The following is a 27,572-nucleotide window of genomic DNA, read 5'->3' as shown; positions in this document are numbered from 1 at the left end:
CAAAATGTATGGTATTATCACTGCTTAGTGTAGGCTTTCTTCTTCAAGTATTTTCCTGAAAAATTAGTTAAGTTGTGGAGAGTTCTTGAATTGGCTGCTGAACTACCAAAAATTCAGAAGTGCTTAAAAGTTGGGGCTTGCTTTGTTTTTTTCTCTCTTTCCCTTAAATTGATGGTTAGGAATCGTAGAATCATAGAATAGTTAGGGTTGGAAAGGACCTTAAGATCATCTAGTTCCAAACCCCCTGCCATGGGCAGAGATGCCTCACTCTAGACCGTGTTGGCCTCTGATTTTCTTGTGAGGGCATGAACTTTGTTGGCTTTATCTATGTTCATAGGAGTTAGAATATATTGCTGGGATTCAGTCTACCTCAGTCTCTTTCTGAATCAGCTTGGCAAAAGCTGATGTAAAATGCAATATATGTTTGCTTTAACTGGTACGAGCCCCTTTGGCCACACTAAAATGAGCTTTTAGCTGACATTTATGGTCTACAGAGGACTAAAATTCTGGGGTCCTGATTACTTAAAACGTACACCTTCTGTGATTCAGATTACGGAAGTTAATGACCAGGTATTTACATATCAAACCAATATTTGTAAGTGATAGCATTTTCTGTAAGTATTTCAAAGGAAGCACTTTCTTAACCTAGGTTTTTGGTTTTTTTTAAAAATTTGTGTAATATGATTTCCTACTTTTTGTGCTGGAGCAGAGGTCCCTTGTGTTTGCAGGCTTGAGGCTGGTTGGTAGTTTTTGTTTTGTCTTGTATACAAAGCTCAAAGAGAAACTCATGGATGCATTGTCTTAAAAGAGGATAAACGTATCGGTTCCTGTATTAGGTCACCTGAAGATGAGCAATAGCTTGGCAGTAGGGCGCACTGGGTGGGGAAATGGGGCACTCTAATTTGCAGTAGGAGAGTTTGAGTCGTAGAAGATGAATGGGTGGGGGAGGCTGGAAAATGACATAACTGTAGGAGAATTTAAATTTCATTAGCTTAGAGAGAGTCATCCTCAGCCTTCAAGAAATATTTGTTCTTTCTGATGTTTACACTTGGAAAAGGTGGCACAGGAGGGTGTATGTTAAAATGCTAGCTTAAGGGGTCTGAAGTTACCTGCCTTTGGGGAGGCTGTTTATTGAATACGATTTAAGTGGTCACACAGTGTGGTCTCTCAGCTGTAGGAGTAGTTAACTCCAGAGTTCACCTCATTAGCTTGAACCACTCCAGTTAAATCTGCAAGAGAGAGTGTCTGTCTGCTTCTGTGTGTTCTTTATATTTTATCACGAGACGGCTTAAGACGCCTTTGATTTTGCTTTGATTCCTTTATCTGTTTGCTGAGTTATGCCTTGTACTTTCTTTCTTCCCCTCTCACTGCCCTCTGGTTTCACCAGGGCTGACTTGCACAATCTGAAAGAGTTAAGTTGGTTTCAACAGCCTCTTTCAAACTCTGTCTCTTAGCCATACTGGTTTTCTTCTGGGGTTTCGTTTTTTTTTTTTCTGGTCTTCATTTCTGTTTTGTACTGCTTCTGAAGTAGTGTCCAGACCATAACTGAGGAGTTCTTTCTTTAATTTTAACTTCAGCTTTTTTTTTGTGTGTATGTGTTCTTGCTGAAATTTGACATTGTGTTTTGGGTTTTGCTACTTTTCCTCTTTTCTGCTTGCTGCTATTACTGGCTTAGGTATTGCTGATGGTTGAAAATGCTTGTGCAGATCCCCTTGGCATACTTATTCCTTGGTTTGGCAGGAAATTCCACTCAGGTTATTTTAATTAACAAGAATTGGGACAGAAACCTCTCTATTTTTGTTCATAGGAGCTAAAATAAGAACAATGTTCTTGAAAGAACAGTAGCCTAAAAAGTTGGCAGAAGAGCAGGAGTCACAGAGGAAATCATCAGACCTTGTTGATCCTAGTATGAATCAAGTTTAACTTCCCAATATCATAGTGAAAAGACCACAACCTCTGTGGTTAGAGTTTTACAAGCTTACAAGTTATACAAAATTCATCTCGGTCTTGTATAACGGCAGTTGGAATTGGACAAATACTGGCTGCTGAAGTCTGACAGAATTTTAAAGCTAGCTAGAATGTTGTTAAGAAATTAACCAGAATGCTACATTGCTGCAAATAAGAGCTGTTTCAGCATAGCCTTCATGATATTGAGGGTTTTTTTGTGTATTTTATTATCATTTTGAACTGTTGCTGCAGTAGGAGATTGCTGCATAAGTCACATATCAACAGATCCAGTCAGTACTTGCCATGGAGAGTGCAAGTGAGGGACAATTATGTCAGGTGCCAAAGACCATTGGTGCTCACAGGGTCTAGTGAGGGGTGCAGTTCCAAAAAAATAGTAAGCCGAGCTGGGCAGAGTCCACTGGAAAGCTTCTTCCACAAGCACTTGCTCCTGCAGGCCCTGTTGTTTGGCAGATGGCGAAACTTTGCACCAAAGTTTTTGCAGCTAGTGGTTTTGGTTAGGCCTAGTAAAAGTGAGATGTTGGTTTTTGGTAGATGAAAAATTCTTGAAGCTGGAACTACTGTTAGCATTTTTATAGGGTCCCCATAAAAATTAGCTTTTCTTTTTTCCTCTTCATATATGCCTTGGTCCTTCTTCATGGAAGTACATCATGTCAAGTACAGAAGTGGTCGTGTTTACCTCAGGATTTAACATGAGCCAATGTCAATGTGCTAGTTCATACATGTTGCTGTCTTCCGTTGCAAAGTCTCATTCAATCTTCCATCTTCACTCCTTGTCATCTTCTCACAAAGTACAGTTTGTGAGAGTGTTTGCTGCTGCTTTTCTGCCAGCATGCAACAAGTGGCCCTCTTCTGTCTCCAGCCCTTCTTGCGGACTCGTTTCTTCTGCCATACTGCAGAGTTACTGTGTTGTAGTTGCCTGAACCCTCCTTCCTTTGGATTTCTTGGAGCCTCATTGTAGTCTCCAATAGCAGATTTCCTCGGCCACGCAGTATTTATTTTTGTTTCTTAGGCGGTACTGAAGCTCTTGGCACTTAGGAGACAACAGCTGAAAGGCACTTGGCCTTTGAGAAATCTGTTCAGTTAAACTACAAATTACGTTGGATAAGCTTCCTATGATGGATGCTTTTTTTATGATCTCATCTTTTTCTGATAGGCTACATGTTTATGTGAAAAGTGCATATACATACAAAAGTGGTAACTGATTAAACATGATGCATTTGAAAAAAGCATGAAAAATCAATTCCTGTGAAGAAAATTTCTTGCCATTAATCAATTTTACAAATTGATTCTTTTTAGGCACTTACTTGAATGCAACAGCCATATAAATATTTGCAGATGAAGTAGTTGTGTGTTTTTTTTCAAAGTACTTGTTCTGACTCAGATCATCTCCTGCCCTACATCTCTATATCTCAAGGTAACTGGGAGGGGAAGAGGCAGGAGCAGGGAGCAAAGCTGGAAGCGTAGCTGGGCTGAATTGGCTTGAGCAGCAATTAGGACACAGAAAGGTGAGATGGTGTAGAGTAAGCTGGACAGGTCTTTTGCAAATCCTGTCCCTACCACACACCCTTTTCTGTTCCTTAAAATTTGTTCTCCACGCAGTGTGGATGTTCCACGCAAAGGTGTTTGAGAAATTATATGCAGTGTTGCAGGCTTGCTTTACTGAGGTCCAGAACAGGTTTTTTGTAATTGGGAATTGCCACATTTAATGTGGAAAAATAAAATATTTCTCCTCTGCTTTATGCATAATGGATGGGATTGCCTTTTCAAAAACATTTTGAGTAGTAAACACAACATCAGAGTAGGCATTTCCTATGTGAATGCTAAATACAAAGTGAATACAAATGTAAAAGAGTGATTCTTATGGAAGTACTACAGAAATCAGTTTCTAGCTGCTAAGTATTGAAAACATGTTGATACATGCAAATGTATAAGAAAATGTGCATGCCATGGAAATAATTTCATCAGCTCAAATTGTCTCTGGCATTCAGAGCATGTAGCTTTAAAAGAAGTTTTTATCTAGTAATATTCAAATGTGTGAACTCCTTCTCTTTGTTTTACTTGCATACATCTACAGAATGTATTGGCAATTAACAAGTCAGCATTAACATTTTCAAGGCAAATTGTTTTTGAAGATACCTTTGTGCTGGGCTGTATTCTAGCCTGTTTTCTTCCTTCCTGGGTTGGCAGAAGTCTCGGCTTGCCGCAGTTACCTTGCTGTATGGTATGTATGAAAAACTGCAGTTTGGTTTGGCTAAACTAAAGTGTGTTGGTGCAGGGAAGTTTTATAGTAAACTGAAAAATGAAATAAGAAATAAAAAGTAAATGGGTTGAATATTCAATTAAACAATGCAATTGTGACTGTTGCATTTAGCTAAAACAAACAAAATTGCTGTAGTGTATCTGCAGTTCGTTTGAAATATTATGTCACCTGCAATAGAGTGCTGAATGCTGCCTAAGCTTTGATTTGTTCAAATTTCAGTCAAACAGTCAGCTAGGTTGAAAAAAATAACTTGATTGACAGTAAGCTACCACTGTGTATCAGTGTTTTCCTCTATCTGGTCTGTCCTGTATTTTTACAGGACCTTTCCCAAAGCATTATCATGTGCCCAGTGTAATCTGCAGAATTTTGAGCAGCTCCTAAACACACAAGAAGTAGAATTTTTTTGTTTTAATATAAAATAAGTTATGTAATTCTATTTTCACTGTGATAATTACCTATTATACCCATTCTGACTAGTTTAGTTTCCTTGGATTTAGCCAGCTTAAGGGGATACTGTCAGTTGTTTAATGAATTTTGATTTAGCCAATGTAATGAGATACTGTCAGTTGTTTAATGAAGTTTAATTTTTCATTTGTTTTAATTACTTAATTCAGCAATCTGTACAGTGTCTTCGTGTAGTAAACTTCATAGGGTGGTAAATAGGATCAGATCATTCAAATGCCTACCTCTGGTCTCAGGTAACAAGTTTAAAATTGCATTACTATAATTTGCCTTCCTAGAATTCTTTCACCAGATAGTAGTGTTTGATTTCCTTTTGAATACTCTACAAAATCAAAATGTAGTTGTTTTACATTCTTTCAAAATCAGGAATATCTTAAGAAAACGTAAGTGGGATGGTCATGTTCCAGCTTTCAACTGAGGAATTCTTAGTTGTTGCATATACTCAATGTGATATGTAGATAATTTTTTTGAGAAACAGTATTATTAAACATTCTCCAAAAGAGAGATAAACAGTGCAGAAAAAGTTAAAAAAGAGCTGGCCTATGTTCTTCTCAGTGCTGTAATCTGGGGAGGGCACTACAGTTTTGTCTTGCAAGTTGTTTGAACTGCTGGCTGCTACTGTTTAGCCAGTGCTGAATGTGTTGAGTACTTTTACTAGTGATTAAGGCAAGGTTTATTTACTGCTTGCCAATTATGAAAATATAAAGTCTGACATTTGAAGAAATAGCTATTAAATTTACCAACTTCAGACAAAGGCTTATTTTATTACTGTCGCTCTCCTGCTCAACAGAGAGACAAACTCCAGCATGGGGTTCTTGGTCTCTTTTTCTACTGACTCTAGAAAGAGAAAACAGCGGCTGGCTTCCTGGTTATAAGTGTAGCCTTTGTGAATTCTCTCCCTCATGTTGGAAGAAGTCTTAGTTATGGAGACCGAAATGACCGAGCAAATTAGAATCAACTACTTTAATATATATTGAGTACATATATACAAATGTGGAAGATGGCTCCTTTTGGCCTCCTTTGTTTGGAAGCATTATGCAGGTGATTCCTTGTGTTTGGTGGTGGTCTTAAATTTGTTGCCTCAGTGCTTTTAGCCTGGATTTAAGTCTTTTTGCTTTTGTAGTTTTCAGCAACAGTGAGTTCTTTTAACAGTGTTGTGAAGTTGGCTCCATGTAGATTGGATTTAGATGGATGCACATGGAGGAAAAAAACAAAAAGCAGCTTGTTCCCACTGATTCTGTTCTATTCTATGATTCTATATCAGGTAATTGAACTTTGAACTTGTTTTGTTGCTGTTCACCTTAAAATCCTGGGCTGGAAACTGGCTATTCAAGAGTAGGTTCAGGAATAGACGTGCATCTCTCTCAAGGGCAGTGGCATATACGTCAGATGGAGGAGTAGATAATAAAGCAGGTATGACCTGCTGGGTTTCAGTATCTAATTTTAATGTGCTGCCTGTCAGAGTTCCAGCTGACAGAGACAGAGCGGTGCCAAAACCAAAATATTACAGCTGGTTTTGTGTCGCTTCTGAGGCAGAGGACTGTATTTATTAAAAGGAATAACTACTACACTTGTACTTAGATGCTTTCACCCAGTGGCTTTTTAGACACTTGCAAAGCCTCAGGTATTTTTCTTAAACACGCGTTTCCTGGTGGTGGCTGAATTCAATCACTGCTGTCCTTGAAGAGGACTTCTTTTTTTTTTAAGCTTGTGATGCTCCCCTAGCATAATTTATTAATAAAGCATGAAGTGGGCTGAAGAATATGTAAGAATGCAAAAGCCCATGTCAGTGAGCAAAGCAGAAGCCTTTGGCTGCTAATTGGGGAGTTTGGATTCTAACTTTTTGCAGAAATTTTGGCAGTAATTCCAGGGTTTGTTTCTTGTGCAACAGAGTTACATCCAGAGCCCTGGCCCTGCTACTCAGGATGTAAAAAGAGTGCCTTGTTTTTAGTGGTTGTGTGACATATCACTTAAGTACTAATTTGAACTCGCATTTTAAAAGCAAATGATAGGCTTGTGAAGAAATGAAGGCCTGGTTATACCCAGAAATAAATTCAGCTGTTCAGCAACTATGCCCACGATGGCAGTACTCAGAGGTCAGAGCTGGCTGAAAAAAGCCCACTGAACCAAAACCAAACCCTAAAACTATGGTGTGTACTAGATCTGATATACAGTATCCTAAAGTAAAGACAAAATGGCCAACAGCCAATTGTGAGTGAATACAGATGTTGTTTTACAGGATTAATCGTATGGCGCTAGCGACACATGATGAAGATGATGGTGTTTTGTAGAGTTTGTGGGATGTGGCAAAATGTGTGAAGTAAATAGAAGGGAATTTGGCACTTGAGGTTTTACAACATAAACTTTCTATGAGTAGTTAAAAGAAGTTAATATGCTCTGTTTATGGGTGGAAAAGTAAACCACAAGCTTTCTTGTGTTGAATATAATGTTTAAATAGCATGAATTACATGACTAGAATACACTAGAAACATTTGTTAAAATCTTCGTGAGCTTCTTAGATCCTGATCTGCGTTTGGGAAGCAGAGGAAAAATCTATTTAACTGAGTAAATTTAAACACAAAACCAGACACCAATGCTAAATTCAGTGCTCTATAGCTAGTTTTTTCAACGCTGCTTCATTTAAAAAAAAAGTGACTTTGCAGTCTGAGTCTTTGCTTTAGAATTAATTTTAATCTGCTATTATTTCATATTAAAGTTAACAGCAAGTGGTCTTATTCCTTGACAAGTCAGATGCTAAGGCAAGCAGCATTCTCAAAGCAATCACAGCAAGCCTTTTCCTTCTCTTCAAAGTTTTCTAAAACTCCTTGGAGGCAGCAAAAAGCAGGTCATGTACAGCATGTCCTGATATCCTCTATGGGACAAGAGTGTCCTTTTCTGCTTGCAGTTGTACAACTTTCTGATGGGCCGATGACTCTTTTTCCTTGCTGCTGCTTATGGCAAAGGGTTCTGAGCCTTCGTTGGTAGTGGGAAATTGTGGAGCTCTTTTTTCCTTCAGATGTGGGAAGAAGAAAAATGTGGGACATGTTTCATAGCTTACAGACTCTTGGAGTTTGCTGCCAGTGTTTTCTTTGCTGCTTGGCAGGCTCATTTTGTGCATGCTAAGAGAGGTAACTTACACCTTGGTAAATGAGATACTTTTTACTAATTTTTGGAATCACTGAAACATATCAGTTTAGTATGTGAATGTGTTTTGGAAGGGAGTAAGAAATGGCCAGGAGAAATGAGCCTTTCAAGCCATGTGGACTCTCTATTCTTAGTAGGGTGAGGACTATAAAGTAGATTTAAAAAAAACCCAAAAAGGACTAATTCTGCATATTTGAAATGGCACCATTAGCCATTCAGAGCGTGCCAATCCTGGCAACTTTCCTGGTTAGCTCAACGCACACTGCATGCAATCAAATACCCCTTTTAATTGGGACCTTGTTTAGCTGCATAACTTGAGGAGCCTAAGGTTTGAATGTCTTGGTCTTTGCATGTATTTCATTTGTACGTCATAGGTTCCTCTGAAACAATTTTCATATTTTTATAGAAGGTAAAGTTGGTGTTCCTGAAGAGGCAGAGTTGTAATGTTACAGTATCAGAGATCAGCCTCTCAAAGGCCTATAGTATGATAAATCAGTTGTGAGTGAATATATTTGTGGGTTATTTAAAAGCCATATGCCCAGCCACATGAAAAGAGTGAGCACATTCATTCATCTCAGATGACAAGAGACTGAATTTCTGCTCACATGCCCTTTAGAAATTCAAGTATTTGCACACCAAATCATGTACAAACAAATATCCATTAGTTGTATGACCCCACTGCATGTACATACACATATATATGTGTGTGTCTGTACAGGTGTATATACATATGTGTATATACACACTCCTAAGTATAGCCTTAGCTTTGAATCTGTCTTGTATTTCTAATTTGATCATGAGATAGACCCCTTTTTGGTTCACAAATTAGGGAAAATGGGAAAAGAACTGCAGAGAGCAGTCTTTTCCCCCAAATTTGGGGGTCCCCTGGGCACCCCCGCCAGATTTGTCTGTTCTTGAATCCTCTCCATACTTCCAAGTCTGAGAGTATTCTCTGTAAGCAAAGCCTTGCAGGTTGGAAAAAGGCTGGAAGAGTCTTGTCCTGACAGGCTGGCTCCATTCTACAGACAGGTTCCTTCCACACTGACTAATAGGAATAAACATAATAAACTAAAGTCTGTGTGGTGAATCCTGATAGCTTACTAAATTTGTATACAATTTTTTTTATTATTTCTTTTTCTTACAGGAAATACTGGATAGATCGCACAATGGAGGACGGGAAGCCCGTTTGGGCTCCGCACCCAACTGATGGGTTTCAGATGGGGATGATTGTGGACATTGGCACTGACAACTTAACTATTGAACCTTTGAATCAGAAAGGCAAGGTAAGTGTTTCGCAACCAAAGAAACAGAGAAAAACCTTACAAAAACTATTTTACCTATAGGCTATGTCTTTGCCAGTAACTACAATTATACGCAGCCTGAAAGAGTGGAAGATCAGTTTTCTTTTCTAAGTTTGGCTAAGGGTCTTCAGCTTTAGCTTGCATTGCAAATGAAACATTCCACTGCTAAGAAGTGCATGCTTTCTGTCAGTTATCTGCATGTGCTCATGAAAGAGAGGAGGATTGATTCTACATAGCCATTTAATTCAGTATTATATACTTTCTTTTCTTCTCAACTAGAGACTGGTTAAGAGTCTACTATTGAGATTAGTTTCTCTCCCACATAGAGAGTGTCCTGGGGGGTGTGCTAGGCTCTGGTTTAGATTAGATTCTTTACTGTTAGATTGATGAAGATTCAGAGATGAAACCTTAAGAACCTTAAGAAGTAACACAATGTCAAACAAAGGTCCTATGGAATTGCATCATCAAATTAAAGGCAAAGTAAGTGTAACTTTTAAAATGAAGTCATAATTCTAATTAGCATTTTCCAACTGCTTCATTTATCATGACATCTTTCAGATTTAGTATGACGTAATTAGATGTCAGCTTTTACTGGAAGCACCTTTTATCTATCAATTATCCTAGTTCACATGGTCAGCATCCTGGTTTTTACTAACTGGAATAAGATCATACACTGTTTTAAAAGTCGTGATTCTGGTTTTTGTGAATATGTGGTATGTGCACTTTCTAACATTTTTTTTCCTTTCTGTATCTTCAGGTATGGAAAAGACAAAATGGTTTTTGTTAACTTCTTTTTTTCAGGTCGGCAATAGCAGAGAATGCCTTGTCACAGGTCAAAAGGTTATGCAGCAGTCCTTCCTTTCAGGGGAGAACTTCTTTTTTCTGCATCTTGGAGAGGAAGTTGATTTTGCTTTCCTTACAAATACAAAGCAAATGTAATATATGATTTTTGTTCGTTGGAGAGAAAGTCTGCAGGTTTAGTAGTAGCAGTATGCATTCTTCAGTTTGGGGAAGAGCAAAATGATGCAGACACAAATATTAAATATTCCAAAGCTGTGGCTAAGTAGTCTTTAACTGCTTCAATGATTTTGACCCCCATCTCTATTTCTGTTTGTATCCCCAAGTGATTCTGATGTGATAAAGAGGAAAAGTCTGTATATTGAAACTGAAACAGGAAATAAGTAGATTCCTGAGTCACTCTTTATTTCTGACATATGTTTATTTCTGGGAGCATATTAAAAAACAAAAACAAACCCAAAAACAAATATTTTGCATTATGGTTCACAATCAACAATCTCTTTTGTCTAGAAAGTTTGTTATTCTGCTATTGGCTGTTTCCTTGAATTAAGCAGATCAATTAAGGGCTTAATGTTCCCTTATCCAAGGGAACAAACACTTCAGAGTTTAAATACCATAGAGATTATGGTCCTATATTTCTAATTATCAAACTTCCTTATATTAATAGAGGTGAAGTAAAACATTTTCTTAATTACTTTCTCAGTCTTTTCAAGGTGTCATTGATTTTTTTTTTTTATAGTGAAATGTTTCTCATTGCTTGTTTTCTTTTTAAGATGACTCTGTTCTTGTGCGCTTAGAACATTAATTTGAAGTAGTCAGCATTAATACCCATAATTATCAACTTTGTTTACATAAAAAGATAGTTCAGAACTGCTCTTCAGTAAGAAGGAGTGATCCAGCAGCTCCAGAGTTGCCCATGATAATTACAGGGAGGAGAGGAGTAAGCTGATCTCGTAAACATATCCGGGTAGTGTAACTTATTATTATTTTTTAATCTGGGTCATTAACATGTCATACGTATTCTCTATAGGTGCTGGTAGTTTACCAGAGATCACAGGTAGGAAAGGAAATGTGTATGCATATGTTTGATTATTGCCTTGTATACCACTTAATGGTTAATTAAAATATGTTGTTAATAACTGCAATAAATGCTGCAAGGCAGCACTTTCATGATGTCCTAAAATCTTCCTTCCTTTCCCCACCCATAGCTAGCTCTGGCATTGCAGAGTGGCACCCTCTCAACTCTGCCTGCTGAGCTGTGCGTGACACAGCAAATGAGGTCAGAGAACGGATCCACCTTAAAAATGAAGAAGTGGAAAGTTTTCAGGACGGCAGCAAGCAGTGGCAGGAGGATGGAAGACATGAGGCCAGTGTGGCCGTAGATTGCTTTGTATAATGAAACCAAGTTACACAGTCCAGACTGTGTGAAGTTGGCCAACATGCTGATTTACTTACAAACCAGCAATAGCAGTTTTGGGTACCATAGAGTTAACAGCAACGTTTGCATTTCCTTACAAAGGCTGGGTGTCTAAAGAGAGGTGGGGATCTGAGTCACCCAGCCTGCACTGTACAAAGGAGAGTAATCCAAGCTGCAGGAGCGTGTTATCAGAACAGAGGTTGCATGTGTTACATGACAGGAGCTACTCCCTGAAAGCTAGGTCATTGGCTTGCAATGCTGATAAATGCCAGGACAGGAAAGAAAACAGAGAAGCTGGAGAGTGGTTTGCTAATGAGCATGGTCCCACCTAGGGCTGGAACGCTGCCCCAAGAGTGGGCTCTGAACTGGACTGGAGGACTAGGGCTGGCAGCCCTGGCCTGTGTCCTACCAGCAGTCATACAGTGTACAAGAGAGGAGTTGGGTAGAAAGGCAGCCAGTTAAACTCAATTAGTTTATGCTGCTTCTTGGAGTGTACTTTTCTGGATTTACTGGGAATCCTAACTTCAGATCCTGTTGCATATACCTTATTTTGTTTTGTTACTTGATGCTGTAACAGGGAGAAGGCAGAGGCAGTGAAACTGGCAAACAGGGAATTTACTTTTTTCCTGGAGGTAGCAAATCTAAGTAAAGCAATAGGAAAGAGATGCCTCAAAGGGACTTGCACCTTGAGATGCCATCCTGGGATCCTCGTGGCACTGAATAGTGGGGGGCAGCATTTCCTAGACTATTAGCAGTAATGAGTTTCTGGCAGTCACTGGGAAGGTATATGGTGCTGTGGGCACTTACTGACGCCCCTCCTGCCCTCAACTGAATGGCATGGTATGGCTCTGCACCAGTTCTGAAGGGTCATGGTAGGGCATTATGGGGCACCTGCTCTGGTATGCTGTGAATAACCAGAAAGGTATTTTTCCACACAAAGTATAAATGAATAAATGTATATCCTTACTTTGAAAGTAAGGATCAGAATGTCCAAAGTTCAGTGTTTCAAGCTAAGGGTTGGGTTTGTTTTTCGTTGGGGTTTTTTTCAGCAGTTAGAGCAGCTTGCTTGCATGAATAAGGCATATTCTTGTCTGTCTTAGACAACGTTTGTACTGCTTTAGGTTGGTCTGTGAAATACAGCTGAGAGTAAGGATGTCTTCTGTCTGTATCTGGAAGGTATAAAGGGAGGCATGGTTACACATATTGGATTACATGGTAGAAAGAAGATCCTGCTTGAATGGAAAGATATCTTTTTTCACTCATCTCGTTTCTGGGAGAATAGTTAAGATTGCCATGGGATTTCAAGGGCTGCTTCATTACAAAGAGGTAAAAACAAACAACCCCACAGCCCCTACAAAAAACCCTAAACCCACTTTTTTGCCTCCTGAGACCATTTTATTGTCTCATAACATTAATACCCTCTCCATTTTCTTAGAACAGTTTGTACTAAGCTGTGCCTTAATGCAGAAGTCTTCCACCGAATGCCTGAAGTGTTTCCTCCTTGTAATAAATGCCCTTTTTTAAAAAAGGGACAACTTAGTAAAGAATTTCTTTGGATAACTTTTTTAATTGATAGTCCTGGGATACTTTGCCCATTTTGATATTTATTGTATTAGATTTTAATAGTAATTGGCAGTACTTGGAGCTCTGCACATCTAGCTAGCATACTTGCCTACATAACAAGTAATCACCTTACATAAAGCAGTAGTCCAGCTGTGACACCCAGGAAAGAAATTCTTTGCTGACGTAGTTGAAACTAGGCTTCATGTTCTGATCTAGAAAAGTCTGACAGAAAAGCATCAGCTTTCAGATAAGACACCTTCATATTGCTTATTTGTTTTATCACTTCTGAAATATTCTAGAAATTTAATTCACAATTCACATTGAGTGGAAAAAAGGAAGGAGGAGAAACGGGGGTGAATTCCCATTATTTTTTTCATTGAAATTTATCTTGAATCAGAAGGCTGACTGGTGAGCACATTGAAAAACCACTTCCTTCCTCTTCTGGGATAGATCTGGTATGGCTGGCTTTAAATCCATGAAATGTTAAAAACATCCGAGATTTGTGAAGAGTCTTACAGAATAGCTGGGTATTGTGTTCGTTCTCTCCTGTGAAAAAAAAATTGTGTCTTTGTTAGTGGTTAAACTTGGGTTACACATCAGCAGACAAGAAGTGAAGTTAGATTTTCATGAAGTCAGTCATGCTCTTTTTAAACTTTTCTACTCTTTCATGCTCAGGGAACTGATTACATGGGAAACGTATTCAAATATATCTTTACACAATGAGATACACATTTATTGTTGGGAAACTTGCAGAGAAAATTATGATGATAATATGTTCGAACTGCAATACTGTGAGAGGGAGGAAAGGCCAGGGGGGATCTTTGCCCTGCAAAATAGCAGCTGGCAACTTTCCGAGGTAGGTAAAGATGTTCAGTTCCTCCTTGTCTCCACCAGTCTCTGATAAAGGATATTTCAGAGGAGGCTGGTCTGATGGATGTTCAGATATTCCAATGTCATCAAGCAGCTCCATCTCCCTTAGGAAAGCTTTTTGTGCGTGTTTTTCTTCATTAGATCCTGAGAAGGGGATAACAAAATTTAATTTATTATGGCTACAAATTGCATACTTTATGATAACTTTGTAGGGAAGGCATATTGTTTTCCTACTGGCAGCAACTAGTTCTACTCTGAGACATTTTTAACCTTTTCCCCTTCAAAGATAGTTGGAATTTGTGGTTGCTCATGATGGTGTAAGCTACAAGAGCTCACATATTGTGTCTGTGGTACTGAAGTGAAGATGAAGCAAGTTGCTGTCTTTCTTCTAAACTTCCATGTGAGATGTTTCTCATGGGACTATTTTGCCGAGTACAATGTTAAACAAGCAAACATGTTTGTTTATTAAAGTCATTTTCAGATCCAGTTGGTTGCTTTTTCAAATATTAAACTAGACTTCTTGTCTCCATTTCCATGGGGGAAAAGGAGACTGTGCCTGCGGCAGCATGGCGGCTGTTGTGTTTGATTGATACAACAGGGTTTTTGTTCATTCATAGGTAGCTCAAACAAGCTATTACTACAGTAAACAAAAAAGTATAATTAAACACATACCTCTTACAATAGGTATTTTTGTGCAGATACTGTAATGTGTGTGTGTGCTGGGATGTTTTTCCTTCCTTTTTACAACAATATAAATTATGATTTCTGGAGAATAAAGAAGAAACAATGTTGCTTCTGTTAGGAATTTTTTCCAGTTGGGTCTGAACACTTGATAAATGGCTGTTTTGTGTAACTGGAATACAAGAGTTGAAGGAAGGTCTTGTTTTATGTTAGTATTGATTTACTGGAGAAAAAAAAACCAGCAAGCAACAACCAAAGCTACAGTATTTGGCGATACGGAGGATATTATGTATTGAACTTCTATATTTTAAGTAGGAGTGTTTTAAAACAGCATATGATAATGACAGCACAGTCCTTCGACTGTGTAATTTGGTTTTAATTCTTTGTGCTGCTTTGCAGAACTGAGGAAACTGTCCTTTACAATGCTGTTCCCCTTCCAGTACTTTTTTTTTATCCTTATTTTTTTATATTACACAATATTACAGTATTAAATTTGGAATTTAGCATCAAATATTAATGCAATAAAATATGTATTACAGTGACTACATTTTTATAATGTAGTGTAGTCATGTAAATGCAGCAGCTCTCATCTGCATCTAATAACTCAGTAAAATTTCCAATGCTGAAATATAAAACTGGCAACTTCATTTTAAATCACACACACTCACAGTGCACTTACTTTTATCATTGTATCCAGACATCTTGGAATTGTTTCTATTTTTGTGGAATTCTGACAATGTTAATATTTTTTGTCTAACAGACTTTCCAGGCTGCTATCAATCAAGTGTTTCCTGCGGAAGAGGACAGCAAGAAGGACGTAGAAGATAATTGTAAGTTATGAATTTTAAAATAAATTATGCATTTGGAATTAAAAAAAATCTTCATAGAGGAGAGTATTGTTCCCTTACAAGCTTCCTGTTTCTTCCTTGTAGTTGTCGTTTTGCTTCTTTGCTTCAATTTATGTATGACCTTTACTAGTCCTTTAAAGTTCTTAAAGTAAGCCCATTTTAAATATCATTTATTGTGGGTTTTGGTTTTCAGGTGAACACTTTAGAGGAACTCATAGTTACATTATTCCCACTTACAACTGTTACTTGACTTCAGATGTATATCAGATGTTCACCTAACTGCATCAGGATCAACTGCATTCAGCAGTATGGGGGTTAAATTTATCTTTTATAGTGCAGCAAAAGAATTAGTTGCTTTATCGGCAGTTGTATTGTACAGCATTTTCCTGTATGTTACCCATTTCTCAGATAGCATTCCCATGGAAGTACAGGTAATTGAAAATAAATTTTAAGATAACCTTCCCAAAACTGGACATGGGAATCTGGACCCGTTGTGGCCACTGGAAAAGGAAAGAGATTATAGTGAATCAGATATAGGAGTACTACTGGAGAACGAGTTTTGAGGGGAAGTTGTGCAATAAACTTCAGTGTTGATCTGCAGGGCTTTTATTTAGTTAAATATGTTAGAAGTGTGGACACAAATACACAGTATTCAAATCTGTGGAGAGGGGAGAGAGTACCAAGTAAGGTCTAGCATCAGCTTTTAGAGAACTGTTAAACATTTTGCTGATGTTGCTCTGTGCAAACAAATCACAGAGATTCTCCTGTCTTGAAAACCTGATGAAGGCAATGCTTTTAAATGCTTCCTATGGTGTTTACTGGTTAGTGAAAATACTGATACCTTTGTAAATGGTAGGCAAAAGTATCTTCTATTGTTCTTCATTTAAAATAGATGCTAGGACTTTGAAAGTTATTTAGGTTATTTAACCACAATTCCTGTTTTGGAATAGGGGTTAGTATTTATATCCCATGACAGGAAATACAGCTGTTACAGCTGCTCCATAAGGAAGATGAGACCTGGGGCTTATGATCTGACTTAGATGGTGCGGTGTCATTACAGCAGGAACCAAGCTGGTAGCCTTGTTTCCAGTTGCTTATATTTTTGCAAGCATTATCTGGATTGAAACTTTTCAAAGCTGGTATTTGTATTCTCTGCACATGAGGGTTGTTAGGGAAATGTATTTAATCTGTGTATCTGTCACAGTGATTTTACTGACATGTCCTAGCACCTTAGTGTCCTAGTCAGGGAATTGAAATTTGGAATCAGATTATGGATATGATTTGAGATTCCAGCAAAATTCAATTAGGTTAAAACATTTCCTATCAGAGAAAATGTCTTCTTTGGCTTACTGAGTAAAATAAGAAATTCAGAAATGCTTTGTTCAGTAATCCTTTCTGTATAAAACATTATTTTGAGACCTTTCTAATATAGTTGAGGTTTATCTCCAGGATGTGCGAAAGTTCATTTTCTTTCTCTGTCAGAGAGCATTTGTGCTGAGCATCACAGATCTTTAAGAAAAAACTTCATAAATACTGAGTGCTCTCAGTCTTTCTTTGTAATACTGCTCTGAAAAATCCTGAAAGACTAGTTAATAATATACTTAGCATTCCAACCTATGCATTAGTGATTAACTCCCTTCTGGGAAGTAATTTGCTGAAGTATTGCTTTTTTTGCACCCTTAGTCTTCCATATGCTGCATGCACTAGCTGCAGGAGACACCTTTTTGAGAATCTAGCCCTTCCTTAAATGTGATTTTTCAGTAAATATCGCAAATAGTACAGAGACAAAGCATTTACTGCCTGTTTCGAGGGTTTTTTTGTGTGTGATTCACACTCCTCTTCTGCTTTCCCCAAGCCCCACTCAGTTTTTGGGGGGGTTGTCACCATATGTGGAATTTTTATTTTTTTATGGCCAAGAAAAAGATTTTTTAAATTATTTTTTTGGTGGGGGTGAAACAATTTTAAAAAAATGAAGGGGGCAGGGTATCAGATAAGAACCTTTAGAAAGTTAGTTTTAGAGATTCAGAGCCTTGCAATTACTTTATAAATTTTTTTTCCATACAAACCCTGCTTCCTTGTGTGCAGATGAGCCAATGTGGGTAAATTTGACATTGATGTTTTCTAGCTTTTAGTAGCTGACTTCACTTCTGTGTACTCTGTGTGTGTGTTTACGTAAATATATGGACTACAACATGCACATACATACTGCATTTAGGTTATATTTAGGCATGAGCCATATGAATATACAGAATTCTCTCTCTAGTGACTTCTTTGGCTCTGGATATGGATGCTTCTTTAAAGGATTTATTCTGAAGAAGATGCATTTCAAAGTTGCTGACATAAGCCTTAATTTGCATGTCTTCAGTGAAGGCAACAACATTCCCTCAGTAGCAAGCTCCCATTATGCACCAAGTCTGCACGTGTAACTTCTTTAACGAGGACTTGCAAAGAGAGCACTAGGAATGCACTGAAACCTGGAGTCCTTTGTTGTTTAGTTGATCATCAAGTTTTTATTAGGATGCTTAAGTGATGACTATTTCCTCTAAAACATCCTGCAAACCCTGAGAGGTTCTTATGAAGATAGAGTCAAGGGAGATGATTGTTTTTTAAGTGTGTATAGACAATTACTATATAGTAGTTTCTCAAGTCAGTATTGAGAATCCAAATGACTTAAAAAAAAAAATTAGCAAACTTCACAAGTTAACATCCTGTTGGCCCCAAGGCATACACAAGGGGAGAAGGAGACTTTTTTTCCTTAGAGCAAGTAGGAGTTCCTGTTTTCTTCTAATGTCTCTTTCTCGTGGGATGACCTCATTAAGAGAGGTGAAGGTGGAAAGAGGTCTGTGGATTCAATTTGTGGTCCCAGAGCCGTTTTCTCAGCTGCATGGACTGAGTGTGCCTGGGGAGGGTAGGAGGAAAAGTCCTCCTGTGCATTGCAGGGTGCCTGCACTCTGTTGCCTCAGGTACCAGTGACCATGAAGTCGGGGGAAAGTAGGTCTGCTGAGGTGGCAGGGGAAAAGCCATGGTGATTTGGACCAGCCTGCTGCTTCAGGAAGGTATCGTGCATAGGCGCACTTTTAAGGCTGTTGTGATGCAAAGGGCTTAGTGTAAAGCTAAAGTGTGCCTTGTATGCCTCCACCAACACTGGGTTGTGCATGCAAGGGATTTTGTGGAGGAAGGTGGTTTCTTCAAAACAATCCAGACACTGCAGGGTCATTTGAGAAACGTGAATGATTCCAGCTATTAGAAGCAAAACTCATTTAGTCACGTGAGGGAGCGAAGGGCTGTTGTTCAGTGGAGCTACAAGCCAAAGGGAGTCTGCAAATTGTTGCTGAACCTTCCTTTGCTTCAGGCTGGTCTGGTGGAGGTGGTAGGAGGCAGAGCCACAGCCACTCCTTGGTCTACTGCGGAACGAAGGGTAGAAGATTGAAAACGAAAACACAGATGCTCTTGAGAAACTCCCATTATCCTTTGCCAGTATCTTTTGGTTCAGCAGGAAGTGCGCTGAAGGCATGTTAAGAGCTGCATACTGAGCTTCACGTATCCTTGCAGGGCAATGTTGACTTCAGGTCATAAGAACTGGTGGCCCTTCTTGCACATATGTGTAAATAAGTTGGAACACGTTTTTTTCTGCTGGAGCCCTCAACAAAGGGCATTGGTCCAACTTGAGAAAAAAATTTTTTGGTCATTATACATGAGAGGTGCATATGTGGTCTTCATATGAGTTGCAGGGCAGCAGTTACTATTACAGGCACAGTGCTTTCTCCATCAGCAGTTACCAGATGTATACAACTTGTTAAGTGGCACTAATACTGTAAGGTTTACCAGTATGGTAGTCAGGCAGTTGTAACTACACAAAGTAGTGTTGCACACTACTAGAGGATTTAGCATATTTGAAAATGGAGGCTGTGCAATGAGTAATACCCTCCCTTGTTTTATTGATAATGTTTTTAATATTGTTACAATGGGAACTGGTAATGACCTCTGTAATTAAGGCTGCTGACACTTTCCGGTCCTTTATAGCTGAAAACAAGGACCAGCTTTGCCAGAATGTGAACCCATATGGTCTGAAGCTTTCTGTGGGTGCCCTGAGCTGCCTGCTTGTAACATTTCAGCAGAGCTGGTTCAATTATTTTATATTAATGAGCTAAGGAGGAAAATAAAGTTAGGTTTTGTGTCAGCTTTTACCCCTCCAGAAGTTTCTTTGAAGAGGCCTAATAGCAACAAAGTCCAGAATTGAAACAGAAAAGGTTGTTTTGTGCCTGGTGTTGCAGTTATGCCTGTGGCCACCTCTACAATATTTCGTGATTGAATCAGTGAATATAAGCATTTAAAAATCATCAGGAGCCATCAGTTACTCTGAATGTCAGGTGGCATTACCCTGGGGACACTGCGGCTGAGATTAGAGAGGGGAGCTGGAAGAAAGGAAGCAGCCAGCATTAAGGATTTTGGTAGGCACTGGTTTCTGTAGTTACGCACTGGAGTGGAGGGTGACACACCATGTTTGTCTGCAAGGCTGGTAAAAGGGAGCTTATGCTGAGCAAGGCTTGTGTTGGGACTGCTGGAGTCTGACTCTGTTCAGCAACTTTCTGTTAACTCTGGTTGTACAGCATAGAGCAGGTCTATGGTTTTTAGAGAGTATATTGAATCAGCAGTTCTGCCTCAAGACAGTATAAAGAAATGATAGGATTAAACTGTAACCGAAGAGAGGGAATCCTCCTTAATCCTAAGATTTGATTTTTTCGGCTGTGCATGAAGGTAGTCCTGAGTTCTTAATGGTATATGATTGTCTTCTATTTGCAGGTTCCCTTATGTATTTAAATGAGGCCACTCTTCTTCACAATATCAAAGTGCGATACAGTAAGGACAGGATTTACGTAAGTATTACATGTCATGACAACCAGTGTAATGATACATGTCCTTTCAAAAAATCAACAAAACCAGTGTTTGCAATTCCATTTTTTCCCTATAACTAAACAGAAATGGTAACATTGGAAAGTTAGGAGGCTTTAGGATTATTCTTTTTTTTTTTTTTTTTTTTTTTACGTTGTACTTGTTTGAGATCTAATCACATTTAGCACACATTAATGTTATCTAGTTTTTACCAGGCAGAGCAATAGTTTTTTTTCTCTGCATAACTGTTCATGTGCAACCACAGCACAGCATCGTATCACAAATGTCTGTTCCTGCAGGTAACTTACTTTGCCAGTAGAGTAGCTGTTAACAAAGATGGTTTTCTTTCTTCATTATTTTTGAACGAAGCAAACAGGTGCTGTCTTTGACACCTCCTAGCTCAGATGTCCATCTTAATCTTTTATATTGCTATCAGATTGCCTAATTGTAGTTAATGAATTCTGACTAAATTACATTTTGTCCTTGCCATCTGCCCAGACACTGACAGCTGTGAAATACAAGAAAGATAAGAGTTTTCTTTCTTTCTCAACATTTTTTCCTTACAGAAAGCTACCTAGTGATAATACAAAACAGTTCTACATATTTTTAAGTGTCTATGTTGAAATAATCAACTTTTATTAGCATACTGCTCTAAAATGAATTGAATTAGAGTTGAAGCCTTTTATATAAATATAAAACAGTTGTTTTCCTTTGTTGCAGCTAACTTTACATAGCTATAAATTCTTTATGGCTTGAGATCAAGCACCAGCTTTAAAATAAATGAATAAAAATGGCCATTTGAATGCTGTTCTGGAAAAATAATAATTAAAAACCCCAAAAGGAAGTAAAATTCTAAATCTAATTGGTTATAATGTAGGATAGTATTTAGGTTCATAAAACCTTTCTTCATTGTAAACAAGTACTACTAATAAGTTGTCATGAGTGGGTGTATCTTCTGGAGAAACAAAAAAATAAAGATCATTTATATTTTAACTACCTTTCCCTTCTAACTTTAAGATACAGATTGAGTCAACAATTTCTTTTTTTTCCTTTTTGTTTAATTCTGGTTAGCAATATTTGTCTTGCTACTAAAGGAAAACTAATATTAGTACTAGCAGCTCTTGAAGAAATGTTTTCCTTCAGTGAAATAAGTGCTGAAAATAGAATCATCAAAGAAAATTCATGTATTATGTGTGATCCAGCCTTCTATCAACATATCACAATAGTGTCTGTATTTCAGTTGTCCAGGGATATGCTCAGTAACAACAAACCACATACGTTATACAAGCTGAAAGTTTATCTGATTTTTGTCAGACCTTTTCCTGCAAATCCGCTTTTTTCTGTGATTCAGACATCTGTACTTCCTTGTATGTGATATGGCCATTATAATGAAGCTATGAAGGTTGGGTTTTGTTTGTTTGTTTTTCCATATACCTAAAAACCCCTTCAGTCTTCTTTATGCTATGGAAAATTAAAAAGCAGTCTTGGTTTGAGATTGTTCTCAAATTCCTTCTCTGAGAGAGAACATTTGCATTCTGTATTTCAGGCTGTGGAAGCAGGCGTAGCTGATTTTCTCTCGGCTGAATGCTTTTATTGCTTGGCTTGAGCGCATTCCCAGGCAGGATCCTGTCAGTCCTTCCTGCTGAGTTGCTTCCATCAGATACTGAAAAGTTATCCTCCTCACTGGAGAAGAGTGTGTTATGCTAACCAGGAGCTTAGTTTATGCATTTTTGAAGAGGAGGTTATGGTGTCCTATCCTTGATCCAGTAACTCACACAATAGGAAATCATTTAAAAGGAGATTGGGGGAAAGGTCAAATTCAGGACATAATCCACAGCTCAGCGGTTAGGAAATTCTCCCGAGAGAATTTCATAGAAGTCCTGAGAAGATAATTAGATAACTCTGAAAATATGTCCCGGCTTGTATTTGCATTAGCTGGAGAGAATTGTAAATGCAATTGTTTTACTCAGGCTGTAGTCTTCAACAGTAACAGAAAATTGCTGTTAACTGCTTGCTTGGATACTAACTAATAGTTTGCTGTTTTCTTTTCTTTTCTTCACAGACCTATGTAGCCAACATTCTTATTGCAGTGAATCCATATTTTGATATACCTAAGTTTTATTCTTCAGACACTGTTAAAAAGTACCAGGGTAGATCACTTGGAACATTGCCACCACATGTTTTTGCTATTGGTATGTATTGAGCTTGTATTTGTCTTTTACAAAACAAATATTAAGTACTTTGCAGTTATCTATAAATTGCCACCTGCAGCAGTAATTAATTTACTTTAAGGTATCATAAAACCACTGATTGCTAAAATCGCAAATCTTCTCTTCCTTGATATACAGTTTAAAGAACTTCAAAATTAGCAACCCTGGCAATACTGCTATGATTATTCTGCACCTCCAGTGTGTTATATCTAAGCAGTTTAAATCTAATTTACAACCATTAAAAAAATAAAAAAGAAAAAAAAGAAATTCCGAATGTACAAGTGAAGAATGACTTATGATTGGCACAGTCTTCTAGTGTAGTGATTTCCTTTGCTTTTTATTATGTTGCCAGAGCACATGCACTGTATCTTTTTATATGCTAGTGTTCTAGGCAGAAAGTCTATTTAAATGTTAAGAGGATAAACCTGATTTCAGTTGCTCTTTTTTAAGAAGAAAAAATTTGTTAACTCGACTTGTTAAAGACTTGTTAAAGCTTCACTGTGTTGCATTTTGTTTTGTAATCAAAAGTATAAATAGCTGGGGTTTTAGTACCTTTTGCATAACAAGAAACCCACATTTTTCTAAGTTTCCTTGTCTTAGATGTTACTTGTTAGAAAGTACAAGTGAAAGTTTCCCTTTAAAAAGCATATTAAAGTAAGACTGGTTACTGTTCTGTAAATACATTTCATTCAGGAGATTTAGTTCTAGGTGGATGTTTTTATTTTATTTTGTCTTGGACGTAGTTCAGTAGGTCTTTGCTTTCAAAGACTTTAAGCCAGTGTTGGAGCGTGAGCAACTATAATATAAAGGGAAACAGATTTTAATAAATTTTAAAGATTTACTTTGTGTTCCTGAAAATGTTACATTTTCACTGTTGCACTGTAGCTTAACTTTATGCTTGCAATTCTACAGAATTTTTTTTTTTTTTTGGTCGTGTTTAACATATCCTTCTTTTTAAGCTGATAAAGCATTCCGTGACATGAAAGTGCTCAAGATGAGTCAGTCCATTATAGTCTCTGGGGAATCAGGAGCTGGCAAGACAGAAAACACTAAATTTGTTCTGAGGTTTGTGCTTTTGGACGAAAACTACTCTGTGAATCTCTTGTGTTGATGCATTTGGTTGACACACAGACAGGGTGAATTGTAAGGTAATCAGTAGGCCTCAGACACAATTCAGTAAGGTAAATATATGCTTCTATGTGCACTTTAATACAAGAAATTAATTTGGTCAAATTTAAATGCTGACACGATAATATATGGAAATGACTACATACTCACAGAAACCTTAGCTCAGTTGTAGTGACACCAGGTAGTTATTATGGTTTATGATGCAGTCATTTTGGTATTGCACATCTGGTATCGTGGTAGATAAAAACATAACTAGGCATTTTAACTGTATCTTGCAAGACACTGTTGGTTTTGCCATAAATGTGCATTTCTCTGTTTTCACTTAGTTTTTTTAGTTTGCTTGAGTATCCAGGGCTTTTAACTCTTGATTTTGAGATGACTGCAGGGATTCTTTAATATACTTTGCCCAAATAAGACAATAATGGGATTTATTTATATATTGATGTTCATGTATGACTGATACTAAATCAAGCATATTAAACTGCATAGAGGCTATATTGCTGATACGTATCAGCCTTGCTTTCTCTTACATGATTCTTAATGTTTTTGACCATAGTTGCGTTATACTTTAACTGCTTTATATGGCTTTGGAACACTGCAACTGGAGAGCACTTCTCCATTAAATTCACCTACACCATAGGTGGCCTGATTATCCAGGGAAGCACAGTGCGGGCAGTGCGAATGTACTCTCTTCCTCGCCTTGTCCTTGTTTCCCTGTATAAATCTTTAATTCCCTTTTCCCTGACATCATGTGTTCTCTGGTATTTATGTACAGTAGCAGTATTATCTTCCAGATCCCATGAAGAGCTGTCACGATTGTCTGTCTGTTCTTCATACTGCTCTTCTCTGCCCCTGTGCAACCTTTAATAGGTAGCTGTAACAATTACTGCAAGGTGCTGGTAATGATTTTTATAGGGGACATCCTAGCTTTGGTCCTACTAAGAGTAAGAAAAGATGGCAGGTGCTGGGAGAATATCTCCTGATGATTGCCCTCGAAGGAGGTTTTTCTGCTTCTCGGCAAAGGAAGGTCTGATTACAGAGCAGCAAATGTCATTGCTGTTGCTTTTCCCCATCACCTGCTCCCATAGAGTCCATGTACAAAACAGTGAATTTTAAAAGCAGAAAGGTTTTTCCCGTATATAATCAGAAAGCAAAAGATACTAATACAGCTCTGTTAATGCTCCTGAAATTTTGGGTTTTTTTTGAAGGCCCCATTTTCAAGAACTGTTTTTAACTTGTCCCAGATTTATTTATGAATTTCCAGAAGCATGCCCTGTGTGCACAGAAGAAAATAAAAAATAAAAAAAGGCTGCAACTGTGGAGCAAGAACATTGTGGATTTATTTTCAAATTCTTTTTTCCAATTGCTAAATTGAATTGTACCTTAATTATGCACTTGCAATTTCCTATCTCACTGTCTCTATGTGGGATTTTTGTTAACACTAATAGTTATGAATGCAGAAACTGTATGTATGGAAACAGTCTTTAATTCAGGAAATACACATGAAACCTTATGTGTTTACTAATATTATTAATTAATACAAATAGTACAGTAATAGTTTCATGACATTTGAATAAGAGTGTAATTTCCATATACATGTCTAAAAGAACTTTCTAATGTGCCTTGAAGTATAGAAAAAAAAAATCTGAAATCTGCAAGAATATTTTTGTTTTAACAAAAAAGAAAAGTTAGACTGCATTTATGGTCAAAGATACACATATTTGGAACTTATAATCTATATGCTTTCCCTTTAATAAATGGTTAGTAAGTATGGTACACAGCCGTGCTAAACTGTTGAATTTCAGTAACATGACACACGAAAGATATTGATGTTTTTATCTTGCTTTACAGGTATTTGACAGAATCCTATGGTACTGGCCAAGATATTGATGATAGAATTGTAGAAGGTATTGAATTTTCTTTCATTGAATTAAAGGTTCCAATGTGTTAATTTTTTTTTATTTTTTATTTTTCCCAAATTTGAAATTTTCAATCAGCATCAACTAAATAAAAGCTAGGATGGAAATACTATCAGACTTCCTAGGGCATAATTTAATGCTGTGTACTAAATCACTATGTGATCCTAAATTCTGAAAACATATTTTTTATTTGTGATTCACTTTATTTTTATTTAGTACAGTGTCATACAGTCCTTGAGCTAGAAAATGTTTTAAGTCTGTGTTTGAGTTGAACTTCACACACATGTATACCCAAGATTGGATTTTAAGCTGTATGAAATCTGCAAGGACAAGATTATATTCTCGTTACTGTCTGTTAGTAGCAGTTAGTACCAGTAATTCCTCCTCCTCACCATAAACTTCTCAAAATCAGATAAACAGGGAAGTTCTTTTCAGTTATGGTTCTGGGTCATTTTTCTGTTACATCTTTTTTGTCAGAAAGCACATAATTAGAATTAACTCTTTCATTGTGACTATCCTTACAGTAGACTCCCAATCAACGTCCGAAGAGACTGTTGACCATACAGTTGAGCCTCTTTAATGTTGCATGCACTTCCTAATTGCACAGAAAATATCTTTTTGAGAAAATATAAATATCCCAAAATCAAGCAACCTTCAGCCAATCTGATAATGCTTCATATGTCAGTTTTAGTCTTCTATAGCATATGGTAGATTTATTTTGCAATTTCATTACTCTGTATCTTAAACCAAAAATTTTTGCTTTTTCTTTTGCTTTAAATTTTTCTCTTTTCAACTTTGAGCCACTGGATTAGTTAAGAGAAGTACTGTGGGCTTTAATCTCTTGTTGCTGTAGGTTTGCTTAAACCAATTCCTTGGTGAAATCTACTGTGTGCTAAAGGAACTCATAAAGTGGCCTAGAGATGGATAATGCCAGACGCAGTATGCCATAAAATTAACTGGTACTTGTAGGTATTCTTGGAAGAGTCTGGGTTTTTTAATCTGAAACAGCATCTGCTGCATGCAGTTTTTTAGGCACAATTTTAATGAGCACGCTTACAGCATGTGTATTGCTAGAGAAACCTTTAACCTATCTGAAAGACCTCTTGCAATTTGTTTTTGTTCATAATCTTTCCTTTAAAACTGTTAATATTGTGTAAAATACCTGAATAGTTATCAAATATCTTTAAGAATTGGGTTTTGAAAGTCAGATCTGCATTTTCGTGAGTTTAAATATTAAAAAAATCAAAATCTAGCCAAAAAGAAAAAGTTAATGCTGATGTTGTCCTACTAAATGATTATCATCCATGCTTTATCCAACCACTGTAGCTATTACTTCATTCTTTAATTTTTGTAGGGGCAGATTTTTAGATGGTGGTGTTGGAGTTTTAAGTCTGAATTTCTTGCTTGCTTAGTTTCCAATGCATATCTTTTATCTAAAAGCCATAAAAAATCTTGCAGATATTTTCAATGGTTTATTTTTAGTGTGATTCAGTAAATCAGTTTTCTCTGATTTTCAGAGCTAGCAGAATGCAGTCTTTCAGAGGCTTTGTGTTTCATAACTACTAAGCATTTTCAAACTGCTTAAACCGCAAATGATGCTTATACGTGTGTGTGTATGTATATATGCATATATGTATGCATGAGATTGCTGACACTCCTTCTGTATGGGCTTTAAGGTGCTTGAAAACAGCAGCCAGTAAAAAATAAAATCACTCAATCACTTAATTGACCTAACTTGAAAGGGCATTTTTAAGTTGTTTTTTGAGATCAGCACACTCTTCTAATGCGTTTTGGTTTGAGGTTTTTTTTTTTTAATTCCCTAATCAATCTAACATGTTGCATGCATGACATTTAAGTGGCATTTTTGTCTGCAGGATAAGTGGGTAGTTAAGATTTTATGACTAACAGCTCATTGGGAAATGTCAAATTGTGTGTTGTCTCATACAGTTTATGTATCAATTATTTACCTACTTGCTGTAGAAGAACATCACTGAATTATATTTAGTGTTTGTCTCTGAATTTCTTACAATATCAATTCAAATATTTTGAAGTGTTATGTGATATTTAAGTACTTCATGGTAAGTTCCACCACAGTATACCCAGTACAATT

The 27,572-nt window shown here is 37.3% G+C and overlaps 1 protein-coding gene across 3 annotated transcripts in view; it reads left to right on the top strand.

Moving 5' to 3' along the window:
* The window catches only part of MYO6 (myosin VI), a 113,009-nt gene that overhangs the window by 22,129 nt on the left and 63,308 nt on the right, over positions 1-27,572 (top strand). For all 3 annotated transcript variants that reach the window (XR_003991943.1, XR_003991944.1, XM_030490171.1), the window contains exons 2-7: positions 8,979-9,117; positions 15,225-15,294; positions 20,116-20,189; positions 22,268-22,397; positions 23,375-23,480; positions 25,395-25,450. Coding sequence is in view for 1 of the 3 variants with exons in the window: in XM_030490171.1 (XP_030346031.1) it covers positions 9,001-9,117; positions 15,225-15,294; positions 20,116-20,189; positions 22,268-22,397; positions 23,375-23,480; positions 25,395-25,450 (553 nt within the window). In the remaining 2 variants the exon portion in view is untranslated. The remainder of the gene's footprint in view (positions 1-8,978; positions 9,118-15,224; positions 15,295-20,115; positions 20,190-22,267; positions 22,398-23,374; positions 23,481-25,394; positions 25,451-27,572) is intronic.

This window comes from Strigops habroptila, chromosome 6 (assembly GCF_004027225.2).
Source record: "Strigops habroptila isolate Jane chromosome 6, bStrHab1.2.pri, whole genome shotgun sequence".
Taxonomy (NCBI): domain Eukaryota; kingdom Metazoa; phylum Chordata; class Aves; order Psittaciformes; family Psittacidae; genus Strigops; species Strigops habroptila.
Note: the sequence above shows the minus strand (reverse complement) of the source record. Positions and strands in the feature narration are given on the sequence as shown.